The 25,140-nt window shown below is 45.8% G+C and overlaps 1 protein-coding gene across 3 annotated transcripts in view; it reads left to right on the top strand.

Moving 5' to 3' along the window:
* The window catches only part of LOC147016537 (bromodomain-containing protein 7-like), a 126,942-nt gene that overhangs the window by 51,531 nt on the left and 50,271 nt on the right, over window positions 1-25,140 (top strand). For all 3 annotated transcript variants that reach the window (XM_085845274.1, XM_085845273.1, XM_085845275.1), the window contains 5 exons: window positions 5,476-5,551; window positions 8,758-8,865; window positions 11,218-11,353; window positions 12,026-12,137; window positions 24,803-24,935. In XM_085845274.1, the coding sequence (XP_085701400.1) occupies window positions 5,476-5,551; window positions 8,758-8,865; window positions 11,218-11,353; window positions 12,026-12,137; window positions 24,803-24,935 (565 nt within the window). The remainder of the gene's footprint in view (window positions 1-5,475; window positions 5,552-8,757; window positions 8,866-11,217; window positions 11,354-12,025; window positions 12,138-24,802; window positions 24,936-25,140) is intronic.

Raw genomic sequence — 25,140 nt, forward strand, 5'->3', positions numbered from 1 at the left:
TATACCAAAGTTTTTTGACAGCATCAAAATCTGCACTCTTTAAGGGGGTCAACGGGGGGATTTTTTACCCCCCAAAATAGATATGTGCTCTCTTCTCCGAAACTACACACTTTATTTTGATAAAAGTTGACCACAACATTCTTCACTCGTGATGTACCAAAGTGTATCGACCGCATCAAAATCTGCGCTCTTTAAGTGGGGTTTAAGGAGGGTTTTTTGACACCCCCCACCCCCAAAAATAGGTATTTGCTCTCTTCTAACTACACACACAATTTCAACTCGAGGGGGAGCACTCGATAGAGTGCAAAACCTCCGCCGCCAATACTGCTGGGTCACTTAAGTGAACCTGATATCCTCTTCATTGTAGGTCAAAACGGATCAGACTCTACTGAACCACGATTGAATAAACTAAACGAGATCGACGCACATGTAGAAATGGCAAAAAAAAATCGAAATTTTTTTGGGGGGGTTGGAAATCACTTAAAACATGTAGAAATGCAAAAACAAAAATTCAAATATTTTTTCTAAATGGCCGCCATAGCGGCCATATTGGACTTTGGACCAAGTACAAAATCTAATGGCATGATCCTTGGACCATACCTAACCCCCCCACCAAGTTTTGTCGAAATCCGTCCAGGAGTTTTTCCATAATACTGTTCACAAACAAACAAACAAACAAGCAGTCATAGACTGGTACTTACGAAATCGTCAACTTGACCTCTGACCTTGTCTAATAAAAGCTGTCTCTCGAGAAGGTAGCGACGCAAACCAGAAGTTTCTACGATGATTCTGTACCAAACCATCAAAAATCGTAACGTCGACCGAAGCAAAAATCTCCATTTCTCCATGCAATTATTTAATATTATTTTATCAAAGTCACAAAACCGTAATATTCGGCCATCCACCAACAATTTTAACATAATCCGACGGCTTAGCGAGTCAGGCATGTGACGATAACCTTTATTGGGATAAAAAAAATGACTTTTAAACACCATCTTTATCGAAAAAACCGTCAGCGCGCACACGCAAAACCTTTACGTGACTCACCGACGCGTCTTGAGCGCGCTCCACCACCTGACAAGCCGTGACACGGCGAGTGAAATATTTTTATACAATCTTAAAACGTCTCCAAAACATCCGATTTTACCAGAATTTCGACAACCGGGTGTTAACCCTGCGTTAGTACCCTGGGGTGTTTGGAAACCCCAATTTTTTTAAATGTCCCATTTTCTTTAGATGTGCGCACTAATATCCATTTTCTCCGCAGTAGCTTCACGATTCTGTGTGTTGAGTGCGCTCAAAATTTTTCATAGTCCTGTGGGAACTCTTGTGAGAGGTAGACGTCATTTCTCAGTGGGCAGAGAGACAATACCTCAGGGTACTAACAAGGTACTGAAAAATAAGCCTGAAATTCCTAAGGAATTCTTAGAGACAAAGAACAGATGTAATTATGACAGCATATTTGGTTTCACAGACAAAATGACACTAGATTTTCATAGTGACAAAATGACACTAGATTTCACAGACAAAATGACACTAGGGATTTCATACATCCCGTAGAGTAAGAAGGAGAACAATGTTGTTGTCAGCAGCATGCACTATGATAACAAAATTGACCCAAATTCTGGAGGTAAGAATAAACCAGGAATTATCAAAAAGTAGGTTCCCTGCATGCTCAATGCCCCCACACCCCACTCGTCACAGGGGGCAAAGAGATGTGCATTCTGTCCCAGGTCACGCGATCATAAAGTGAAAACAGTGTGTCACCAGTGTGGTAAACATGCGTGTAAAGAACACAGCAAGTTGACTGTCAGTTGCATTGAGTGCCAAAATAAATATATCAGGTGATGAAAGTGAGTGATGAGGATGTTTCTGCTGTAGCTAATGAGTTTTGATAAATTTTGTTTTCTATGATTGTCTTGATGTATTTATGTACTCATGTACTATGAAATCAAACTGAAATATAATTATATGTATAATCCTGCATACGTTCACTAAATAAATGAGTTGAACTTCATGCTAGTTTTGCTTACATGCTTCATTTTAAAAATTTAAAAGTTGGGGTGCTCAAACACCCCAGGGTACTAACGGCGTAAAAAAAACCATGGTACTAACGCAGGGTTAAGCGTCCTAAGCGATCGCAAAAACCGAGGACAAAATTAAAATCGAAGTTAAAACGAACTCGTAATGTCGACCGAAGCAAAATACTCCATTTCTCCACATTAATTTACGGAATTATGTTTGACCTCACTGTGGCCTTTAGATTTCGTAAGTAACAAACAGACAGGGGTGAAAACAGTAACCTCCGTCCATCTTCGATGGCGGAGGTTAATGAAACTTGACCACAACTTTCATCACCCGTGATGGACCCAAGTTTTTTTTATTTTTTTTATTTTTTTTTGTATACCTTGGTCGAGGCTCGTATGAGAGCTAACACACAACTCACAGCAAGGAGGCATGAGACAAGAGGGGCGGGAGTGGAAGGGACAAAACAGTGGGGAACAGACACATTAGGTGAACTGTGGAAGGGAGAGGGATGGGGATGGGACGGGGAACATGGCGAAGAGAAGATGGACATTTCAGGGACTTTCAGGAAGGAAAGCAGGAGAAATGAAGGAAGTGGGCTTGGGTGTATTATCGGGGGTAGAAAAGATCGAGGATTTGGATGGGGGAAGAAAAGAGGTGGTGGTGAACAGCTGTTTTGAAAGCCTGGAGGGAAGAATGGGAAAGAATAGAGTGAGGAAGTTTATTCCAAAGGCGGGAAAAAAGAGGAATGAAAGAGTGAAGATGAGCAGTGATTCGTGATTTTGGTAGTTTTACCAGAAGGGGGTTGTTGGCGGACCTTGAGCGCCCTGTGGAAATGTGGTGGGGACAAATCGCAGAGAGAGCAGGGGGGGCAAGGCTGGAGAGGAGTCGGTAGAAGACAGAAAGACCACCGACCAACCTGCGGTGATTGAGTGAGAGGCCCAAACACTCAGCTTCATTGCGGGAGATGCCGATGATCTTAAATGCCCTGGTTTCGACAGCGTGAAGCCGAGAAAGGTGGGAGGCAGGAGCACCAGCCCAGAGGGGAGAGCAGTACTCCATCAGGCTACGGACAAAAGCTTTGTAAGTGGTCAGGAGCTCAAGAGGGCCGAGGAAGGACTTAGCACGATGGAGGATTCCCAGTCGGCGACTGGCTTTTGAGGCGAGGTTGGAAATGTGACTTTCCCAGGAAAGGTCATGGCAGATAGTGAGACCCAGAAGCTTGAAAGAAAAGACTTCTTCCAGAGGATTGTTGAGAAAGTGGATGGGGGGGTTTTGTCAACGGTCCTTTCGAAGAGACATAGTGAGAGTGTGAGATTTGTCTGGATTGAAAGACATGTTCCACGTGTTGGACCAGTTTGTGATTTTATCCAGATCTGCAGTGAGTGAAGAAGCTGCTGCTTGCCGGTCTGAGGGATGACAGATGGTACGGCAGAGGGTGGAGTCGTCAGCAAAGAGAAATAGAGGATTTTCCAGAGAGTCCGAGAGATCATTGATGAAAACCAGAAAAAGAACAGGGCCCAGAACGCTACCTTGAGGAACTCCAGCCTGCACAGGAAGAGGGGATGAAAGAACTCCATTTAGGGCCACACGTTGACTGCGACAGGAGAGGAAGTCTGAGAGCCATGAGTGGAGATGGCCTTGAATACCATGGGAAGAGAGTTTGGTGAGTAGGGCAGGGTGCCAGACTGTGTCAAAAAGTTTGTTCACGACATCAAAAAATTCAGGGTCGAAGGAGGTCTGCGAGGGGTTTGAGTGACTTGCTCCTGATCCAGGTGAGCTTCAGGACAGGCGGTCCTATTTTTATATAATTTTGTGAGTGATTCTTCACCATTGAGAGATGGCACCAAAAACGATACATAGTTTGATATTTCAAAAACTTGTGGACAGATTATGACAAAGCTTGATGGATGATTTGGGACGTTGACCAGAGCAAGCCGATTATATTTTAGTCCAAGTTTGGATGCAGATCCGGCCAATCAGTGGGATACAAAACCTTTAGTAGTTCAGCTTGGTGGAGGTATGCACTCCACTGAGTGTTTTTCTTGTTAATCTCAACATCCCCTCTGCTGCTGGTTTTGCTTTGGTCCTACGTTCTCCTCTTTCCTCGCTCTTATCCAGGTCCTCCTCAGACAATCTCTTGCCTTAATCTTGGAAAGTTGTAAATATTATCTCTTCAGAATATATGTTCCATGTTTGATCTGTTCAATTATAGACTCGTCATCCCTCTTTTCATCATCAGCAAAGTGATGGAATCTCTCACTGCTACAAACTTCAGACATTATCTCTTCCCGAACAATTTTATCTATTACCTTCAGCCCTGCTTCTGCCCTGGATATTCTATTGTGGATATGTTTCTTCTTGGAACTCAGCAATGGATTGGTATGCCTACCAGATTTTATCTTTGAGCTGAAAGAACGGGTTCCAATGACGGCATTCCCTCTCAAGGTTGCTCTTGAAGCTGTTGTCCTGCAAGGCAGCTTTTTAGGTCTGATCTTGTTCTTGGTCTACACTCTACATCAATGTCCTCTCTACTTCCGTGGATAATTCTCTTTACAATTGAACAGGTGATTCAACTTTGTGCAGCACAATACACCAAACTTCTTGGTTCAGGTTGCTGCAGTTCTCACCTCCGCAGATTTGGATCTCCAGGAAGACGGTTCTAACCTCTTGTTTGAGATTGAGGGCCATCAACCATTGCTGAGAGAGGAGCAGAAGCATGTCCCAAGTTGAATAACTGGCTCAGAATCCAAACCAATGGTCAAAGATTAAACTTTTTGAAAACAGGAAAGACAACATTGGAAGCAATGATGGATTCCATGACTTTGCTTATAACTGGAAGCAATCTCACTGGCCTATCATGGGCACGGTCTATTTTTGCACTCTTCTTTTGGACTGGGGTGATGTTTGCTGACCTCTGTGTCGAGGGGAGGCAGCCAAAGAAGGACAGACTGAACAGGGCAGACTGGTGGGAAGCAAGAACAGCAGAGCAGGGCTTGAGAATATGAGCAATCAGCCCATCTGTGCCCTTCTCAGTACCGCTGCTGGGTCAAGGCCGAACACAACCTTATTGACCTTCTCGACGAAAGGACACACAGTGTTATAGTATAGACACAGAATATGTCGGGGTTATGTGGGGACACTATGGGATGGGTTGTGTGCACAAGAGTGCCTTTTAAAAGTTTTGCGTCATCAGCTGTCCTTCAATTCACCATTCTCCTGGCCACATATCTCCTCCTGCTGAGGAATCATCTTCTTCATTTCTCCATGGCACAATGACATCATGAGTAGTTGACCTCTTGTGGTTTGCTTCTGATTGTCATGAATAAATATTGCCTCACTGTGAAAAATTTTCTTCTTTATGAAAGGAAATATTTCTGTTGCAAATGTTATCACACTGAGCGTGTATCATAATGGATTTTATTGAGCTTCCTGTCATAATGAATGCAGATTGGATTCCTGAGACAGGATGAAGATGGCACAACTACTCTGGGCATCGTGAATCGTGCTAATCCAGAGGCAATTGGTGAGCCATGTATTTCTCTTAAACAAATGGATAAAAGTCGTGTGTACGCATCTCTGTGCTTACAGATCCTTTCCTTTGGAAATTTTCTGTTTTAAACTTTTAAAAATTGGTTAAACCTAACCCAAGTTGACCTCAATCGTGAAATTACTAACATCTGCTAAATTTATTGACCTCTTACCCCCCTACCTTCCATTTGAGGTTAAGAGTGGTTTTAACGATAAAATGTTGGAAAAGGAAATTCCACTGCCTGCTTTATTGGACTGATCATACATTCCTTTTGTATTTTTGCTCCAATGAAGGGTTCATGCTCGAAACATCAGCTTCATGTTTCTCATGGCGGTTAACATATATATACTTCAACCAGCATTCTGTTGTTCCATCCATTGTTCTACCTGTCCGCCGACACGTTTCGTCGCTCGCCTTCATGAGAATGACAATTTCTTCATTTATGCAATCTTTTACTCTGACAAAGTGCCTTTATCCCCTTGTTAATGGTGTCTTTATTGCCACTTATTTCCACAGTTGTCAGTCATTCACCGAAACAAACATCAGAGGACACTGCACAGAAAAAAAAACTGTGATTAATAAGTAAATGCAAATCTATCACCAGAAAAGTACTGCTGCTTATAAGTTCATGGAAGCTTAACATCTTACTATACAAAAAAATTTGTTTTCCATTCCAAGGGGATCGATATATATCTATATTTATATTTATCTATATATATATATATATATATATATATATATATATATATATATATATATGTATATATATATATATATAAATGTATATATATATGTGTATATATATATATATATATATATATATATATATATATATATATATATATATATATATATATATATATATATATATGTATGAAAATGACCTCTAAAACGGATGACAAGCCAACGTGTGCGTGCGTGCGTGCGTGTCCATGCCATAACTTTTTTTTACCATTTGAACTTTTTTCATCAACTTTTCAAGAAATCTTTATGAGAATATGGAGAACCATAATTAATAATTGTGTCAAAAGGGTCAATGGTGAAGGTCACAAAATCGTCAATTTTCATCCAATTGACTTGAAAATTTAACAGATTTTGCATATTGGGTCACTGAATTGGGTCACCAATCAAACGCTAGAAGCCTTTTGCTTTTGAGGTCAAAAGGTCAAGGCCGCAGGAACTGATTTTGCAAGCTCCGTTTTGGGTTTTTATTCTTTTTTTGCATGTCTCGCTACAACTGCTTTTTTGTTTGTCTGTGTTTGTCTCAGCCATAACCTTTTTACCATTTGATCTTTTGTCATCAAATTTTCAACAAAGCTTTATTATGAGAATATGGAGAACACTCATGAATAAAATGTACATTTTTTTTTAGCTGTTGTTTTTGTCAAGTTTAGTTTGAATACAAAGCGGACACAGACGGGCATTGCATTTATTAATTTTTTTGTTATATACATTTTCAAGGCTCGTATGAGAGCTAACAAACAACAAACAACAAGGGGGGCAGGAGACAAGAGGGGTGGAAGAGGGAGGGACAAAACGGTGGGGAACAGAGACGTGAGGAGATCTGTGGAAGGGAGAGGGAGAGGGATTGGGCGGGGAACACGGGGTAAACAAGATGGACATTACAGGGAATTTCAGGAAGGAAAGCAGGGAATTCGAAGGAGGTTGGTTTGGGGTGGATTAACGGGGGAAGAAAAGATCGAGGTTTTGGATGGGAGAAGATAAGAGATGGTGTTGAATGGCTGTTTTGAAGACCTGGAGGGAAGAATGGGATTGAAGAGAGTGTGGGAGTTTGTTCCAAAGGAGGGGTAAAAGAGGAACACAAGAGTGAAGGTGAGCAGTGATTCGTGATTTTGGTAATTTTACCAGAAGGGGGTTGTTGGCGGACCTTAAGCGCCCTGCGGAAATATGGGGGGGGGGAGTGACATATCGCAGACAAAGCAGGAGGGGCGAGACATGAGAGGAGATGGTTGAAGACAGAAAGACCACTGATCTGCCTGCGGTGAGAGAGTGAGAGGCACAAAGACTCAGCCTCATCGCGGGAGATACCAATAATCATAAATGTCTTGTTGGAGGCCATCAACATCAACCAATGACCAAGCATTTTGGAATGTTTTCTAATGTTAATTATAACGTTGATGTGAAGAGGCATTGTCTCTTATAATTTATAAAAAGAAAGAGCTTTAACAATGAGAGGGTATGAACCATGGTCTGATCAAATAATAATTGAAGAAAAGCTGAACTTCCTTTTGGGTTAGTCAGCTGCAAGGTGTATATGTCTCCTTCAAAATTGCTCAAGCTGGTGGTGATGCGCAAAGTCAATGGATGTAAACCGCTGGCCACCAGTTCTTTTTGGATAACTGAATATCATTATATGAGGAAACAAATTTTCTTGTTCAACCAATATATAACGGTAACTTAGCACGAAACACTCAATTATCTGCACAGCCTGTACCTGTCAGTGTTCATAATGTGCAACATGATGAAATGGAAATAGTTGCTCAACATCTTGAACAAAATTGCTTTTTCAAACGATCACTGCTCATTTTTGGACAAAACACCTTCCTGTGAGGAAATGCATGAACATAAAATTGTGACATCAACCGATGACCTGTAATTTTTCCAGAAAATGAAAAGGTGAGTAAATGGCTCCACGAAAGTCTCCTGGAGTTTCCAAACCTAAAGTTTCCCTTAAGAATATGGATCGCCCTTCAAACTATGCCAGCCCTGGAAGAATGGTACTATGCTTTGGAGCAACTCATTACCACAGTAAGGCTTTGTACAGTGTTCAACTCAGTTCAGAATCTGTCGTAGAGAGAGAGAAAAAGTGAATTTACGAGGGTGCTCCGGAGGTACAGAGGTGCTTGAGAAAAAAAAGGAAAGTGCAAATGGACTTGTCCTACGTGAGAATAATATATTTGCATTCGAGACCATTTTGCCGTAAAAGTATTTGTATTGTCTTGACAAGTTAAGGAAACACTCGAGCTTTGTGAATCTCTAAATAAATATGCTTTCAGATCTTTTTTTTTTTGTTTGTATGCGAGCGTGAGACGAACACAATTGTTTTTGTTCATTCCAAAATTGGCTGCGGGTCAACTGGAATATGTGGCTTTGGTAAGATGAAAATGCATTTCTGTAATACCCTGACTATGATGTTTCTCGGAAGCATGAGTCTTCACACGTGCTGGGTCTCTTTGCAGAGGGAGAAGAGTACCATGTGACCTTGGGTATGTTGATGAGCAAGTTGCAGACGGGAACAAGCTGTCTTCAAGGATTCAAAGAGGACAAACGCAACCGCATTGACCCAAGTATGATACTCTCTTATGTGTGTTTTTACATTTGTGCGCTGTCCCTCTCGAACTTCTCTCGGTAATTGTAAAAATAAATGCTCATTGAGATAACTGCTAAAATGAAGCGTTATTCCCTGTGCTGCTAAATTCCCCTCAAGTATGTGACCGACTATCATTTGATGAGACTTTCGGTGCCAGAAATGACACTAGTTTCCAAAAAATTGAATAAATCGATGTTTTTTATTTTAAATAAGCGACGACAATAATTTGACCGATGTTTAATTGAATGCAGTTTGGTTTTTATCAATTGTCGCATTTCTGAACCCGCGTCGTGACTTAATAATGAGTTGCTTGAGGAGCTGCACAATGCTGAAGCAGTTGCTTTGCCGATTCCTGGTTTGAGGTCAATTTGGAAGTGATCGCGTGCCTGAGTGGAGGCAAGCGATCCCATTCTAAATGTGGGACAATCCCGTGCTGGTTGTCAGGATTTTAACCCAATTTAAAACCCCAGAAATTTGCCAATGTTGCTGAAATGAGCGACATGTGGGAGGCAGACTGCAGAGCAGACTTGCACAATCTTGCAAAATAAGGAACTTTTCAATAAAAAGGATGCAAGCATGAGACACGAAGAGAGATAGATCCAGCAGATGAAGACAGACGATCAACGACAATAATGAATGAAGAAATAATCTTCACATACCAACAAGGAGTAAGGACAACCACTCGCACATGCACTTGCAAACACGCCATGGAAGGATTGGTAAAGCTCTCTAATGTCCTCGAGAGAACGGCATGGAGAAGAGAGCAGAGCAAAGCCGTGCAGCACAGGCAGACCCAAGCTTGGCAGAGACCGTGGCACAGTGAAGCGTCCCCGACAGTAGAGCAGAGCTCCAGCATCAACGGATGTCCCCTGCAAAAATGGAGAAAGAAAGTCACTTCTCAGGTGCCTAAATAGTCCCCCCACCCCCCTTCCAAACTCCTCTTGCTGCTCAAGTGATGCACTGTGGACACTCAGAAGATGTCTTACTACCACTGGCTAATCAGTATATGGCCCGTAGCTCCAGACAATTGCGGCACTTTTCATAGACGGTGGACCCAGACAACAGCATTCATTGCTGCAGTCCTCCCAGGGGGCGCACCCCAGGTGACGACATTGACGACATTATGTCCTCGGGCCCGCGCCTGCGTTGGATGGAGGGGGGAGAATGGAGTGAATTTAATTGTATCCCATGCTGCGGCGACCTCGTACTAATTACCCCCTGCGGGGTCCCTCTCCTCACCTTGCCTGCCCTTGCTGGTTCAGGCAGGAATCAAAGATCACATGACACCCTAAACCTCGATAACTTTTCTACTGCACACAACACTGCCTTCCTCGGGCATACCAAAACAGGATGATCTCAGCCAAAATGTGAAGTCCTTGTTTCCAGGTCCAAATGAACAATCCTACACGAGCACACAGTCCATGCTGAGACATTACAGTTCACTATCTAACCTGTACCCCACACGTGTAACACTATTTTTGCTATGTTGAGACGGCATCTTTGCATGGTGATTAAAGGCTCCGTCTTTTTTGTCAGACACCATTTTCACATCCATGCATCTGCTGGTATTACACATTGATTGCAAGCTCTTCTGTGTTTTGGCACAAAGGCAATTTGTTTTTCACAACTTCTAAAGCATTTTTACAAATTCTGCCCATCCTGGGCTTCTCGAAGTAGTTACGATCCATTTTGTGTTAGTTAGCCGAAGTAATGACTCGTTTTTGAGTTGGTTGAAGTCAATGTTTTGAAATATTTGATTTATATATATTTTTAATCCATAGTCGAAGCACAGAAAGAGCAGAGGGTGCAAGAGCAGAAAGGAGCCAGTAGAAGACGGAGAGACCAGCAACCTTCAGTGCGGGAGATTCCAATGATCTGGAAGGCCTTGGTTTCCACGGCGTCAAGCTGAACAAAATGTGAGGCAGGGGAGCCAGACCAGAGAGGGGAGCAGGACTCCATCAAGCTGCGGATGAAGGCCTTGTAGGTGGATAGGAGTTCAGGTGTTCCAAGGAAGGAGTTTGCATGACAGAGGATGCCCTGTGGATGGCTGGCTTTGGAGGCCAACTTTGAAATGTGGTTTGCCCAAGAAAGATCATGGCTGATAGTGAAACCAGGGTTTGAAAGACTGACCCTCCTCAAGAGGATTGTTCAGAAAGTCGATGGGGGTAGGGGGGGGGGGTGGGCAGAGTTGCCAGATGGTCCTTTGCATGCGTAAAATTGTTGCTGACTTCGCAAGATGACGTGGAATACGACTTAATAATAATATGACTTCCCTTGCAAGGGGATTGCGAGAAATGCATGTGATTGTGTACTTTCTTTTGTTTTCCAGTAACTTACCTCAGCTATGGCCCATTCAGCTCCTTTGCTCCTCAGTATGATTCAACATTTGCTAATCTGGGAAAGAATGAGTCCGACCTGTTATACTCCACATATGGCGACGAGTCGAGCCTGCAGTACGCACTCAGGTATGGCATTTGCTGGCATAACGGGAAGGTGTCCTATATCCGGTTTTTGATGTGCAGTTTAATACGCTTGTTTATTGTCAACCAGACTTTTTGGAAAAAAAACCGGGGATATTGTAATCGGCTCTGTTCGTCTGTCTGTATATGTCCGTCCGTTCGTTATGCTATCTCCTCCTGAAGGGTTGGGTAGAAATTCACCAAATTTGGTTGTCATGATCACCATGTGGGAGGAAGGTTTAAGAGCAGTCATTTTTGGCCCTGTCCCCTGGGGTGGGGTCAAATAACAAAAAATGACATTACGGGCACTTTTTAAACCATTTTTCAATGTAGCTTTGTATATGCAATCGACATTGGTGGACGTGTGAAATATTTAAAATTGTTTTCAATTTGACCTTCTTGTTAATGCCCCCAGGGGATGGGGACCTCGGGTCATATGGGCCAAATCGGGGAGAAAAAAAAAATGTTGCTCAAATTTGATGTGGGGTCATTCCTGGTGGAACTTTGCTCCATCTTTCAACTTTGCTATAGGTGGGAAGTGTGGGGATTTATGGTTGCGCGCCATTGATTTCGCTCTAGTTTTGTTTGTTGTTGTTATTATTATTATTCCACCACGATAACATGAAAGCTATACTTTACAATTCATGCAGACACATCTGCACATATATGTGGTTGCAGCATTCAGGAATATGTGCATGGATGTGGAGACTATACCACACGAATGGTGGACAATCTTTTGGATATCCTGACACATGGGCAGCACTCCAAGTCACACATCGAGCTGGAAGAGGTGTGGACAGCATAATCTTTGCATGATATATTATATGCTTGCCAGTGGCTTCTATCGTCTGCTCTTTTTTTGTTCATTTAGATACCGTTAGATATTTTATCTCGTGTCATGGTTCCTGATAACGCTAGTGTTCACTCTTTCATGACTGCATATACGTAGTTCCACTGCTCCAAGATCGACATGTTCAAGTTCAGACGAGGTGTGATCAAAAAGTTCAGTGAATGGTGCCGCGACTAATGAATGCGTGAACATTGTTGAGGTCAGTGGGCGGGGCTTATTTTGCTCACCATCTCACTTGCCAAACACGCAGCAAACACAATTTTACGACGCGCAGGTGTGCCGTGGCATTGCTTTGTGTGAGCACGCGTTTGTGGTGTCTGGTGCTTTTGTAGAAAATCTCGAAGTTTGAGCAACGTGCAAACATGAAATTTTGTTTAAAACTTGGCAAGACGGCTTCAGAAAAACACGGAATGCTCGGAACGGTCTACGGAGATGAAGCTGTGACAAAGAAGATTGTTTTCAAGTGGTTTCAAAGGTGTTGGGAAGGAAATCAGTCGCTCGAACATGATGAAAGAAGCGGTCGTCCGTCAACAACGTGAACTAATGAAAACATCGCTCAGGTCAGCACTGTCATCCATGAAAACCGACGTTTTAACCATTCGAGAAATCGCGGAAGAGAGACCAGTTTTTTGTTTGGTTCTGTTAAGGTCAGACTGACAGACGATTCGAACATGAGACGCGTCAGCACAAAGTTTGTTCCGCACATCCTCACAGATGACCAAAAAGGAAATTGTGTCATTATTTCATCCAACTTGTTTGATCTATGCATTTCGGATCCAGCATTCTTACCCCGGGTGATAACGGGTGATGAGTCCTTGGTTTATGGCTATGATCTGGAAATGAAAGCACAGAGTCCCAGTGGAAGACACCCGCGTCACCGAGACCAAAAAAGGTGTGTCAATCAAAAAGGTGCGTTAAAAAAAAGATGCCCAGGGAAGCGCATCGCGAGTTTCGCGCGCCCGCGGCCGCACGCACAGTCTTCGGTGCGGGTCGAGTCCTGCAGCCAGACATCTCGCCGTCGCCTGCGAATTCGCGTCGAGTGAACGGCAGGACGGCTCGAGGATGGTGGAAGGTCAGGGCACGGCGCATGGACGAGTGCCCGTTTTCGTCGGAGACGACTTCGAATTGTTTTCAGAACAATTGGGGTGCTATTTCCACGCGAATTATGTGGTCGACGAGAGCTAACAGAAGTCGATCTTGCTCGCCTCGCTGTCGGCGGAGTATTATCGACTGCTGAGTGATTTGGTGGCACCAGACAAGCCCAGTGATGACGGGCTGTCATTTCAGGACGTGGTAGAGAAGATGAAAGCCCACATGGCGCTGGAGAAGTCAGTGCAGCTGGCTCGATACCAGTTCGATCACCTCGCGAAAGGTGCGGAGGAGCGCGTCGCAGATTTTGTGGCGCGGGTGAAGCATTCGGCCGTGGCTTGCAAGTTCACGGCAGGGAAGCATCCAGCTCGACTCAGAGATCGCTTTATTTCTGGGTTGCAAGATGTGAAGATGGTGTCGGCGATTCTGCGAATGCGAGGTGTCGACGTTACATTCCACTCGGCGGTCGAGACTGCTTCAGCTGTCGAGCAGACACTCACAGATGTCCGCGCCATCGCCGGCCAGGGCGTGACGGGTGATTCCAGCTGGGGCATGTCGGGTGACCCCGGGGTCCACGCAATGACCCAGGTGCCCCAGGCCACGCGCACGCCTTTCGGTGCGGGCCGGGGCCGCACGCCGCAGCGCGGCCGCGTGGGCAGCGAGATGAACACACAGGGGTGCTGGGGGTGTGGAGGACAGCACCTGCGGCAGGTGTGCCCGTATAAAAACACCATGTTTTTGCATTGTCACAAGGTGGGACATCTGAAGCGTGTGTGTCGAATGGCGGGGGCCGCCGTTAAGGTGTTGGATAGCGAGGTGCGGGACGACCCCAGCGACCTGGAGCGCGGCCTGCAGCCTGGGCATAGCGATCCCGGCGGCCCGGAGCAGGAAATGCAGCCGATGTTGAGCCTATTTTCAATTGGTCCAGAGGTAACAAGACCAATGACAGTGGAGGTCGAGGTGAACGGGGCACCGATCGTGTTTCAAGTTGATACCGGGGCCGTGGTGTCGGTCATGGGCGGACGGACCACTCGTGACCTCCGCGGTATTCTCCTGGTCAAGACGACCTTTTCGCTGTGTATTCACCTGGTCAAGGCGAAGCGATTGCACCACTTGCTGTGACAGACGTCTCGGTGGTCTACCAAGGTCAAAGCGCCCTACTCTCATTGTTCATGGTACGAGGGGAGGGGCCCGCCCTTTTGGGCCGGGACTGGCTGGCTAGCCTCAGGCTAGACTGGTTGGCGCCAGCCAGTGGCCTTGGGCGTCCCGTGTCGGGCCGGTTAGAGTTTTGGTGTGAGGAGGTTCCTGTTTCGGAGTGCGTACCTCCAGGTGCACCTGTGTCTCCTTCGGGGCCCGTACCTCCGTTTGGGCCCGGGCCTCCCTCAAGACCCGAGGGCAGGAGCCGCGACGATGCAACATGGGTTTCCGTTCATTGCTTCCTGCAACTACGATATGCGGTTCTGGAGCAACGGGGGCCGTGCCAGCTGCGACGGACTCTCGCTCTTCCGCTGCGCTCATGATACAGTGCACACCCGTGTCGTTCAGGCGATTTCAGCGGGGGATTGGAGCGAGCCGGTCGCATTCAAGAAGTTCGCGGAACGCGAACATCGACAATGCCCTCTTCAACGTTCAGATGGGGACCGGCACGCAAGTCGCCTCAACGTCGTGGCAACCAAGAGGCGTGCGCGCAGCGTGGTTCATAAATTGTTAATTGTTGTGTGTATGATTCTCGCGGCACGAGTTATTCAACATGGCATTATTAAAGCAAATGCCGACTGTCCGCGTGTGACCATAATGTGTTTGATTGGGATCAATGCTTTCTTTGATGTGACGAGCTCGCGGACGATGGTTGCGAATAAAGAGGTCTTTCAGATCTCCGGCTTCGATGACAGTTCGCGGTTCGCTGCCCTCTCATGTATTTACGTTATACTGTGGGAACGCGCTGTACGTGAAGGGAAGTTTGCATCTGCGCAGACGATGTTTTTGCTGCTTTATGACGTGGCTGTGCATGCAGTGTACGCTGATCGTCCGTGTGGACGTGTTTGGAGATCTCGACTGGATTTGATGCGTGGTTTTGTATGGGATTGCTGGTATTGCAGCCGGCTAATTGCCTGGTTCAGGTTAAGGGTGGGGAGCCGGGGCAGGTTCGCTGTTCAGCGTCACCCTCCCGTTACTCTCGTGGGGGCCGGGTGTTATCTTCCCAAGGCCGCCCTCCCCGCTGCTCCCGCCAGCGACGGCGCCCTCATGTCTGGCGGACTCAGCGTGTTTACCTGTTTCTGTCCATGGGGGACGAGCAAGCTTGTCGGCCGGGGGCGCGGGAAGTTCGTCTAATCATGTCACCTCGACCTCGCCGGATGGCGTGTTAGCATGGGCCGCCTGGGGGCGCTTCTGCTGCATAGTGATACTGTGCTCCCAAACTTTCCTCTTTATATCTTTTACGCGGCCATGGTTATTAACCTCCGCCATCTTCGAAGATGGATGGAGGTTACTGTTTTGACCCCTTTCTGTTTGTTTGTTTGTTTGTTTGTTTGTGAACAGTATTACGGAAAAACTCCTCGACGGATTTCGACGAAACTTGGTGGGGGGGGGGGGTTAGGTATGGTCCAAGGATCATGCCATTAAATTTTTGACTTTATCACCCCCCCAAAAAAAAATTTAGAGAATTTTTTTTTGCATTTCTGCATGTTTTAAGTGATTTACAGCCCCCCCCCAAAAAAATTGTTACCCCCCCCAAAAATAGAATTTTTTTTTTGCATTTCTACGTTTTAAGTGATTTCCACCCCACCCCCAAAAAATTACCCCCCCAAAAAAATTGTTAAAGAAAAAAACTTTTTTTTGCATTTCTACATGTTTTAAGTGATTTCCAACCCCTCCCCCCCCCAAAAAATAATTGTAAGAGAAAAAAAATTTTTGCAACTTTTTTTTCAACAAAATTTCGATTTCTTTTTTTTGCATTTCTACATGTTTTAAGTGATTTCCAACCCCCCCCCCCCCCCAAAAAAAAAATGTTGGAGAAAAGAACTATAACTGTCAGCACTGTTGACATCATATTTAATGAATAAGATATAAGGTTCACTCGAGTGACCCAGCAGTATTGGCGGCGGAGGTTTTGCACTCTCCCAAGTGCTCCCCCTCTAGTTGTGGTCTGCAGACATCATTGGTTTCATCGTGCAACTCAGTACTCGAGCACCAGTCCACTGCATTTGGGATTCAACTCACTCGCACCAACACGATATATGTTGTTATGGGGATAGAAGGCTGAATTATGGGCTAGATTAAGACGACGGCATTATTTTAACAGGTTGTGCAAATGAAGCACGTTTTCTTTTGTTCCGTCTCATCTGGGTGATTCACAGCCCAACCATCACCCCAGGGTTGGATCGAGCGACGTGGTACTTGGAAGATTTTGCATGGTTGATGTCGTTTTGTTCCTCTTTATTTTTTATATCGTAGTATTCTTTGCTGATTATGCTTATCATTATGATTGTCATTTTATGATCATGCTTTTAGGAGGGAGGAATGTGGCGTATTGGCATACGCGTGCAAAGCACAATGCGGAGAGCGTTGTGGGGGCGTGAAGGAGTGGTGTTGGTAGTCACGTGTCCGCAATGCATATAGTTGTTCGCGCCGCTAGAGGTGTGTGGTAGTCTACAGTGGTGTACATCCGGACACGCAATAAACAGAGTTACGGCAACCCTCACGACTCTACGTGCCTCACTGCCCTCCGGACACCACAGGGATCACAGGTGAAGGTCATGCTGATTGCGTTCTTCCACATGGAAGGAATGGTTCACGCAGAATTTCTTCCCAAAGGTGCTACCGTTATTGCAGATTTCTACGTGGAAGTTATGAAACGTTTACGAGAGGCAGTCAGATGGAAAAGACCAGAAAAATGGAAGAATGAGTGGCTCCTTCATCACGCCAATGCACCCTGCCATACGTCGCTCTCTATCCAAAAAAAAATGGTGCCAAAACATTCCTGTGATCCCGCATCCGCCTTATTCGCCCGACTTGGCACCGTGCGGCTTCTGGCTGTTCCCCAAATTGAAACAAACGATAAAAAGGAAGCAATTTGACACGATGGAAGACATCAAATCCAACACAACAGACCTTCCTTCTGAAGGCGATTAACAAAGAGGACTTGCAGAAATGTTTCTGACAGTGTCAGGAATGCTGGAACAAGTGTATATGTGCGGGGAGGGTAGTACTTAGAAGGGGATGAATGATGTAGTGTTTAATTTTTAATGGAATGATTTTATTCTTGCATTAACCAAACTTTTTGATCTTGTACGAGTACACATTCTATAGGAATAATAGCACAAAGATGGGTGGTTCATGGTGGGTGGTTACACCTACTATTGGTCTGGTCGCTCTGATGGTTACCATTCCCAAAGGAGTTGCTGCAGCTGTGTCCAATAAGCTGACTCCAATGATAATTGAGGTAACACCGGTCAACAAGCGTATTATGAGATTAAGGATTCGTCACTCCTTCGGTGTCATTTCCCTCGTCTCTGTTTATGCTCCGACTGAGGCGAGTGATCTCACCGTGAAGGATGCATTCTATGCCACGCTTGAGCCTGTGGTTGATCAGTGCCCCAGACGAGATACACTTCTCGTCTTGGGGGATTTCAACGCATCGACTGGAACTGATAGGGATGGTTATGAGATGTGTGTTGGTCCCCATGGGTCAGGAACTATGAACCAGAATAGCACGAAGTTCCTTGACTTTGCAAGAAGTCATGGACTTAGGGTGGCTGGTTCATGGTTTCAGCGCCCACACGCTCATCGCTGGACTTGGTATTCCAACGCTGGCGGTGTGGCAAAGGAGATTGACCATGTCCTCGTTGATGGTCGCTGGAGGTTGATCCAGAACTGCAGGGTCCACCGGAGTGCTCACTTCCTCAATACTGACCACCGGCTTGTTGTAGCAACTCTGAAGTTGCACCTTAAATCCAGGAGAATGGTACCATCCCAGCCTTGGCTGGATGATGGGAAGCTCAAGGATGAGAGCGCAGCTGAGGCATTTGCAAACAATCTGAGTGGAGATTTGGAGGGTCTTGGTGCTTTGGGAGGTCCTGAAGAGTTGTGGAGCGCCTTCAAGACCACCGTCCTTGATGTTGCCGGTGGATGTCTTGGAACTCACCCCAGGGCAAAGAAGAATTTTGTCTCTCAAGGGACACTGGATACCATTGACCAGAGTCGCAAGGCCAGGCTGAATGGCAGAGCTGAGCTGTTCAGGGAGCTGAGGCATAAAACTGTGTGTGCACATAGGGTGGACAAGGAGGCCTTTGTGTGAGGAATCTGTGAGGGGGTAGAGCATCATCTGTGGTCAAGTGATTCTCGTCCTGCTTACAGGGGAATTTGCGCATTGCGTTCATCCAAGCCCATCCCTCGGTGTACTACAATTAGAGCAGAGGGTGGTAGGCTCTTGACAGAGGAGTCCGAAGTGAAGGCCCTCTGGGCCGGTGCATTTGAGCGGTTGTACCAGGCTGATCCACCAGCTGTCAAGTTGGACGTCAGGGGTGTAACAATCACTGTTGCTGACCGTCCATTCAACTGTGGTCCACCTTCACTTGTGGAAACACAGGCTGCGGTGAACTGGTTGAAATGGAGTAAAGCTCCAGGGATCTGTGGCATCCATGACGAACTTCTCAAGGCTGGTGGAAATGCTGCACTCGTGTCGTTGCATGCAGTTTTGTGCTCTGCCTGGAACACAGGCATCATCCCAACTGACTGGAAGAGTGCCTTGTTGTCCCTCTCTGGAAAGGGAAGGATGATCGCCAAGACTGCAACTACCGAAGGGAGACGCTGCTCTCAGTGCCGGGCAAGGTCTTTGCTCGGATAATTCTTGATAGGGTTCGCCACCATCTGCTTGATCACCAGCGTCCAGAGCAGTCAGGCTTTACACCAAAGAGGTCTACGATTGACCATATCCTTGCTCTTCAGGTCCTCACCAAGCGCAGACAAGAGTGTTGGCAGGGGCTGCTTGCAGCTTATGTTGATCTCTGTAATGTGTTTGATTCAGTGAATCGGGATGCCCTCTGGAGGATTCTTGGTCTTCGTGGGGTGCCACCAAAACTGATCGATTTGATGTCTGAACTCTACTCTGGTACGGAGAGTGCTGTGAGATGTGGTGATACCATCTCAGACTTATTTCCAGTTGTTACTGGAGTTTGTCAGGGGTGTGTACTGGACCCCACACTTTTCAGCACTTGTATGGACTGGATTCCAGGGAGGATGTCGGAGAGATCAAGCTGCAGTGCATCGTTTGGGAATGTCAAGATCTCTGACCTTGATTTCGCAGATGATGCAGTCATCTTTGTGTAGACTTTGGACATCCTTTTGGGGGCCCTCGAGGTGCTGAATGAGGAGTGGGAGCCGCTGGGATTACGGGTTTCCTGGGTCAAAACTAAGATCCAGGCTTTCAATGACATCTTGGATGTTGCTGTCCTGTCTGTGCCTTTTTTTTGGTGAGGATGTTGAGGTCGTGGAGAGATTCACTTACCTTGGCAGTGATCTTCATGCCTCTGCTGGCTGTGAGTCAGAGGTCAATAGACGTCTTGGTCGGGCCTGGGGAATCATTGATTCACTTGATAATGGGGTGTGGCGCTGCCGGTACCTGTGCAGGAGGACGAAAGTCCGAGTGTTCAGGTCCTTGGTGCTTCCAGTCTTGCTCTATGGATGCGAGACTTGAACTCTAACCAAGGATCTGAGACGGAGACTTAATTCCTTTGGTACCAGATCTCTTCGGAGAATCCTTGGCTATCACTGTTTGGACTTTGTGTCCAACTCGCGGTTGCTGAGAGAGACTCAAATGAGATTTGTTACCTGCATAGTCCGGGAGCATCAACTGCAGCTGTATGGACATGTGGCTCCTTTTCCTGACGCTGGTCCTGCTCACCAGATTCTCTCAGCAAGGGACTCTCCTGAGTGGAGGAGGCCAATGAGCCGACCACGCGCCTCGTGGTGGCAGCAGGTTGATCGGCATCTCAAGGAGATGGGGATGGGCCAGGCATCTGCCTGGGGGATGGCCAGTCGTCGGCCCCTGGAGTACCAGCGGAAAGTGGACGCAATGACATGCTGCTCTGGCGCATGCTCCCATACCTGGCCTGACCTGACCTGACCTTACAATACACCAGGCATAAATAATATAGATATACTGGTATGACCCCACCGAGTCATATTTAGTGCACATTATTACCTCCGCCACCGAAGGTGAATAATGTCATGTTTTCACCCCTTTCTGTTTGTTTGTGTGCAGGATATCTCAAAAAGTTGTGGACGGATCTGGATGAAATTTTGTGGACAGGTTGGGTGTGTCATACGGATGTACTGATTAGATTTTGCTGAAGATGGGGATCTGGATCCGACTCGTAGAATTTTTAAAGTGATTCTTCACCATTGAGATAAAGGGCTACAAATGATATATACCACGATATCTCAAAAAGTTGTGGTCGGATTCGGACGAAACTTGGTGGGCATTTTGTGTTTGTGACGAGGAAGAATTTTTTTTCAATCTTGGTGTCGATGCGAATCCGGATTCGGATTCGAGAAATTTTTTTTTAAGTGATTATTCATCATTGAGAGACGGGGCTAAATTAATATATAGTACGAGATCTCTGAAAGTTGTGGACGGATTCAGATGAAACATGTTGGACAGGTTGGGTGTGTTGCAAGGATGAATTGTTTCGATTTTGGTGAAGATCCAAACCCGTTTCTGGATATGAGAATTATTTAATTTCGACAGTGATTTTTTTCACCATTGAGAGGTTGGGCCCGATATGTTCTCGTGGATCAGGTATTACGTGGCGGAGGTATGCGCTCTACCGAGTGTTCTTCTCGTTAAACATGTTTTCATAAAACCTCGTGTATGCAATTGACATTTGGGGCCATATGAAATATGTAACGATGGAAGAACGATCATTTTGGCAAATGTGTGTTGTTGTGGCCCGCCATCGTAACTGATACTGTGAAAACCTGTTGCACATGATAAAGTGACCCACACTTGTCCATGGGAAAACCCTGATTTTTCCAGGCGACGACCAACTCCTTGTGGTATTTGTCTTTGAGCCTGATTTATTGTCACGGCAAATGCTGGTCAGCACGGGAACTGACGACTACGGAGCTGTAATAATATAGTCATAATTTTTGCAAACAGTTCAAAGATGATGGAATGACGCAACAAATGACTCGTTAAAATAAACTTACCAAAAAGGCACTCTCCTAATGAATGCACAATGTACGGTTGAAAGTGATTAAAAAAAATAAATTCATGAGAATATTTGTCGAAGGTCATTGCTCAGGCAGTTATAGTGAAGAATTAGGTTTGCACACATAAAGCATGACGTTGACTGAGTAAGACGACGTGGAACACCATTTAATGATAATATGAGTTCCCTTGCAAAGAACCTCAACACAGGTGAATTTGGCCATTTGGCCCTTCAAGCCTGCACAATGGTTCAAGCCTGCACAAGCCTGCACTAACCCTAATCCCAACCCTAACTGGTGGTGCTTTGTTGCTCTATCCTTCTTGAATGATGAGCATCAAGTAAGGAAGCGGCACATACCATTTTTGAAGTGTTTGATGTGACTAATTCAGGGTTTGAATGGCTCACCTTCCAGACTGTGACATGGTGTGGCCACACCGACGGTGGATTCTCTAACCATTGCACCACTGATGATGACTTCTAGAAAAAGAAGAATGAGATAGAGTATAGAAAGTTCTGTACCCGATCATAAATAAGCAAAGTCGTAAATACATGTATATGTATGAAAAATACTTGATGCAGCATTTACTTGATAGATTTACATCCGTTCTCTGTTCTACGTGGCGTGTGCATCATATGTTATGGTTCTCGTTCAGCTCGATTAAAGTATCCGTATTGAATTTTTTTTTCCCAATTCGATTAAGCAATTGCAAGCGTCTATTGCGATGTCGACGTTCCCCGTGTGAAAATGATTTTGCACATAAAAATTTAGAGCAAATGCGCATGTGCAGAATTAGCTCTCTGGTATGATGGAGTGGCACAGGAACTGTCACTCATTTTAGTGTGACGTATTTGATGCATATTATCAACTGGTGGCGCAAACTGTCGCATGGACCCGAGTTTGCTCCTGAACCAACAGGTTTTGCCATGCTTGGTAGCCCTTGATCCATCCACCAAACCACCAAAGATGACTGAGGTGAGATGCCAGAAGTGAGCTGTCGCGTACAAACAAGATAACAATAATAAAGAAAATGGCACTCAATATAATGCACCTCTTATTTAAGAAATACTGTTACGAATTTGGAAGTTTACTGCACTCAACATACAGGTCCTAAAGATCAGTTATATCGGTAAGTACGTGTTGCCAGTTAGGGTCCCTTCCCTGGTGTAATGGGTAATTAAATGTTCATGCGCTGCTGAGTTATTTTAATAGTCAGGTTTTCTTTTCGTTTATTTTTACACCACCAACATCAACGCCGACGACACCGCATTACCCTCACCCTCACCTTTACTTCACTTCCTTCACCTCGCTCTGGCCGACGTCATGGTGGGCGGAGTTCAAGGAGGAGCCAAGCAGCGGTCCTCGACCAATCAACGTGCAACGAGTGAGGTGACCGTCGCCCAGCCAATCAGATTCCGTGATAGGAGGAAAGGGCTCCGCGTGATGTCACCACGCCACGGGGCCAATCAAGGAGCTTGCCACCCATTTTGGCCAGTGGGAGAGACGAAGAGCGATTTGCGCGCCAAAACCAGCCAGTGAGAGAGGGAGGGTCGCGAGGAGGCGCTCCTCCCCCTCCCTCTGAAGAGGGGGGGGGGTGTAATTATAGGCGTGGTCTGCGCGTTCGAAGGTTCTGAGGGTTCTGGCAAGGAGTGAACATCTGCGCGCAGGGCGGTTGAGTGTGAAAGCGTCTGCGCACGGAGTGGTCGGTGCAATGGAAGGTTCTCTCTTGCCAGCTTTCACCCTGCTGGATTTCGTTCGCCTGGAGCCCGGTCGTGAGGGTGTCTGGATCGTGCTGGGGGTCCAGTTCTGCCCCGAGGACCTGGTCCTTGAAGACCGCACGAGGCGGACGGGTCTGAGACAGGCCTCAATAAAGACCATTTGGTCCGATTCTTTTGGGTGTATGCGTATGTGTTTTGTGGTGCCAGTCAGATAAGTAGTGAATTGTATAAGTGCCGTGCTGTATATGCGTGCATTACTTCTAATCGGTTTAACTCTGCTCTTGCGTGCTTCCCTCGTTCCCCAATTATTATTGTAAATAAACATCCCCATTTGTGAAATGTATCCGCTCGTTCGTGTCCTTTCCTCCATTGGCTTAGTGTGCTGTGTGTTGGAAAATTAGCCAGGCTGTTGCCGTTGTAACGGCATATTTGGGACCGACGGACCTCGGCGATAAACTGCTCGGATCGCACAAGGTTCGAGTACGCTAAGCGGCTTGTTCCGTGCAGGTGCCGTCGAGGGTGAATTTCCCCGGTAGTTTGGACCACGTGGGTATTTAGGTGAATTAAAATTGGCAATCGACCCTACCCCACGTGGTCTGTCTATTGGCGAACTTCGATCCAATAAGGGACCCGGAGTTTTCCGAAAAGGTACGATCTAAATTCCGGGCGATCGGTTGAGCCGACTCTGCTGCTCCATTTCGAGGTCGTGCTCGCGGCCGACGCCCGGCCCCCGCAACAATACGAATTTATCAGAGGTTGAAGCCTGACAGCTTCGGCACAGATAACATTCTTGTACCCAATTGCTTCTCAATAAATTACCCGTCCCATTCCTCCCCAATTATGTCCACAGATCCGATGGTTTGTGGATATATTTGGGGGTACTTTATGAAGTAGATTGACCCAGGGGTATGGAATTGTATAGAAATCAAAGAAAAGGCTTCACACACATGTATATGTACTGTATATGTGTATATCATATGACAACAGTTGACAGGAGGGCCAAGAGGTACACCCACTCACCTCTAAACGTTCTAGCCTGGGTTTGAATCCTAACCCAGCTACAAACTGTCATCCCAGTGTTTCACAGGCAGGGTGATTAATGAGTGTGTGCGCCATATCCCTCGGATGGATATTTAACGGGCCTACTGTCTGCCGGCATTAGTTGGTGGACGTTGAAGATCCCCAATGGTCCTTCGTGAGGAGTAGGCGAGCTATCACCTGCACCATGAACAAATTCCAAAATTGCCCATTAGCGGCCCAGCCGTGTCCTCTACCAATGGTACTGCCCTGCAGCCTTATGCTGCGTACGAAAGAAGAATGTGACACGACATCCGTAGTTAAATCTATCCTCACAGAGATGCTCATTTCGAGGTTCATCTCTAGTGGTTGCAACTTGCCATTGGAACAACAGCAGAACTCACCAATGATTCTAAATAACAAGCATGAGAAGCGTCAGCGGCAATCTCGTTGAGAAAGATGAACAGAATAGACTGTTCTTTGTTCATTGTCTTTATATTTGGCTTGGAGTGCTCCATGTCAAACGTTGTGTGAACATATTGTCATTTTTCTCTTTCCCACCCAAATCCAAAGATAAGAGAAGGAATTCATGAAAACGGGGCAAGCACGAAAACCTCGACACTGCAGAATGCAGCTGCTCGGCAGTCTAACACACCGAATCCTCCCGGAGACTCGAGCAACTCGCTGCAGGAAAACTCAAATGAAGGTATGATGCAAAAAGGAGTGCGTCTGGGATTTCATTAAGCTTTTCCCACGTTTGCCTTTCTTTTTTTTTCTTCCACAAGTGCTGGCAAGTTATTTATTTACTCCAAAATGAAAGTAAAGGACTTTATCAGCACAACGTAATTGTTTTTTGTTTTTCCTGGATTTCTCTTGGTTCAGTGAATAATCCGTGTATTTGAATATTCAAT

The sequence above is a fragment of the Eptatretus burgeri genome, chromosome 11 (genome assembly GCF_056783735.1).
Source record: "Eptatretus burgeri isolate ZD-2024b chromosome 11, Ebu_testis_v1, whole genome shotgun sequence".
NCBI classification, from domain to species: domain Eukaryota; kingdom Metazoa; phylum Chordata; class Myxini; order Myxiniformes; family Myxinidae; genus Eptatretus; species Eptatretus burgeri.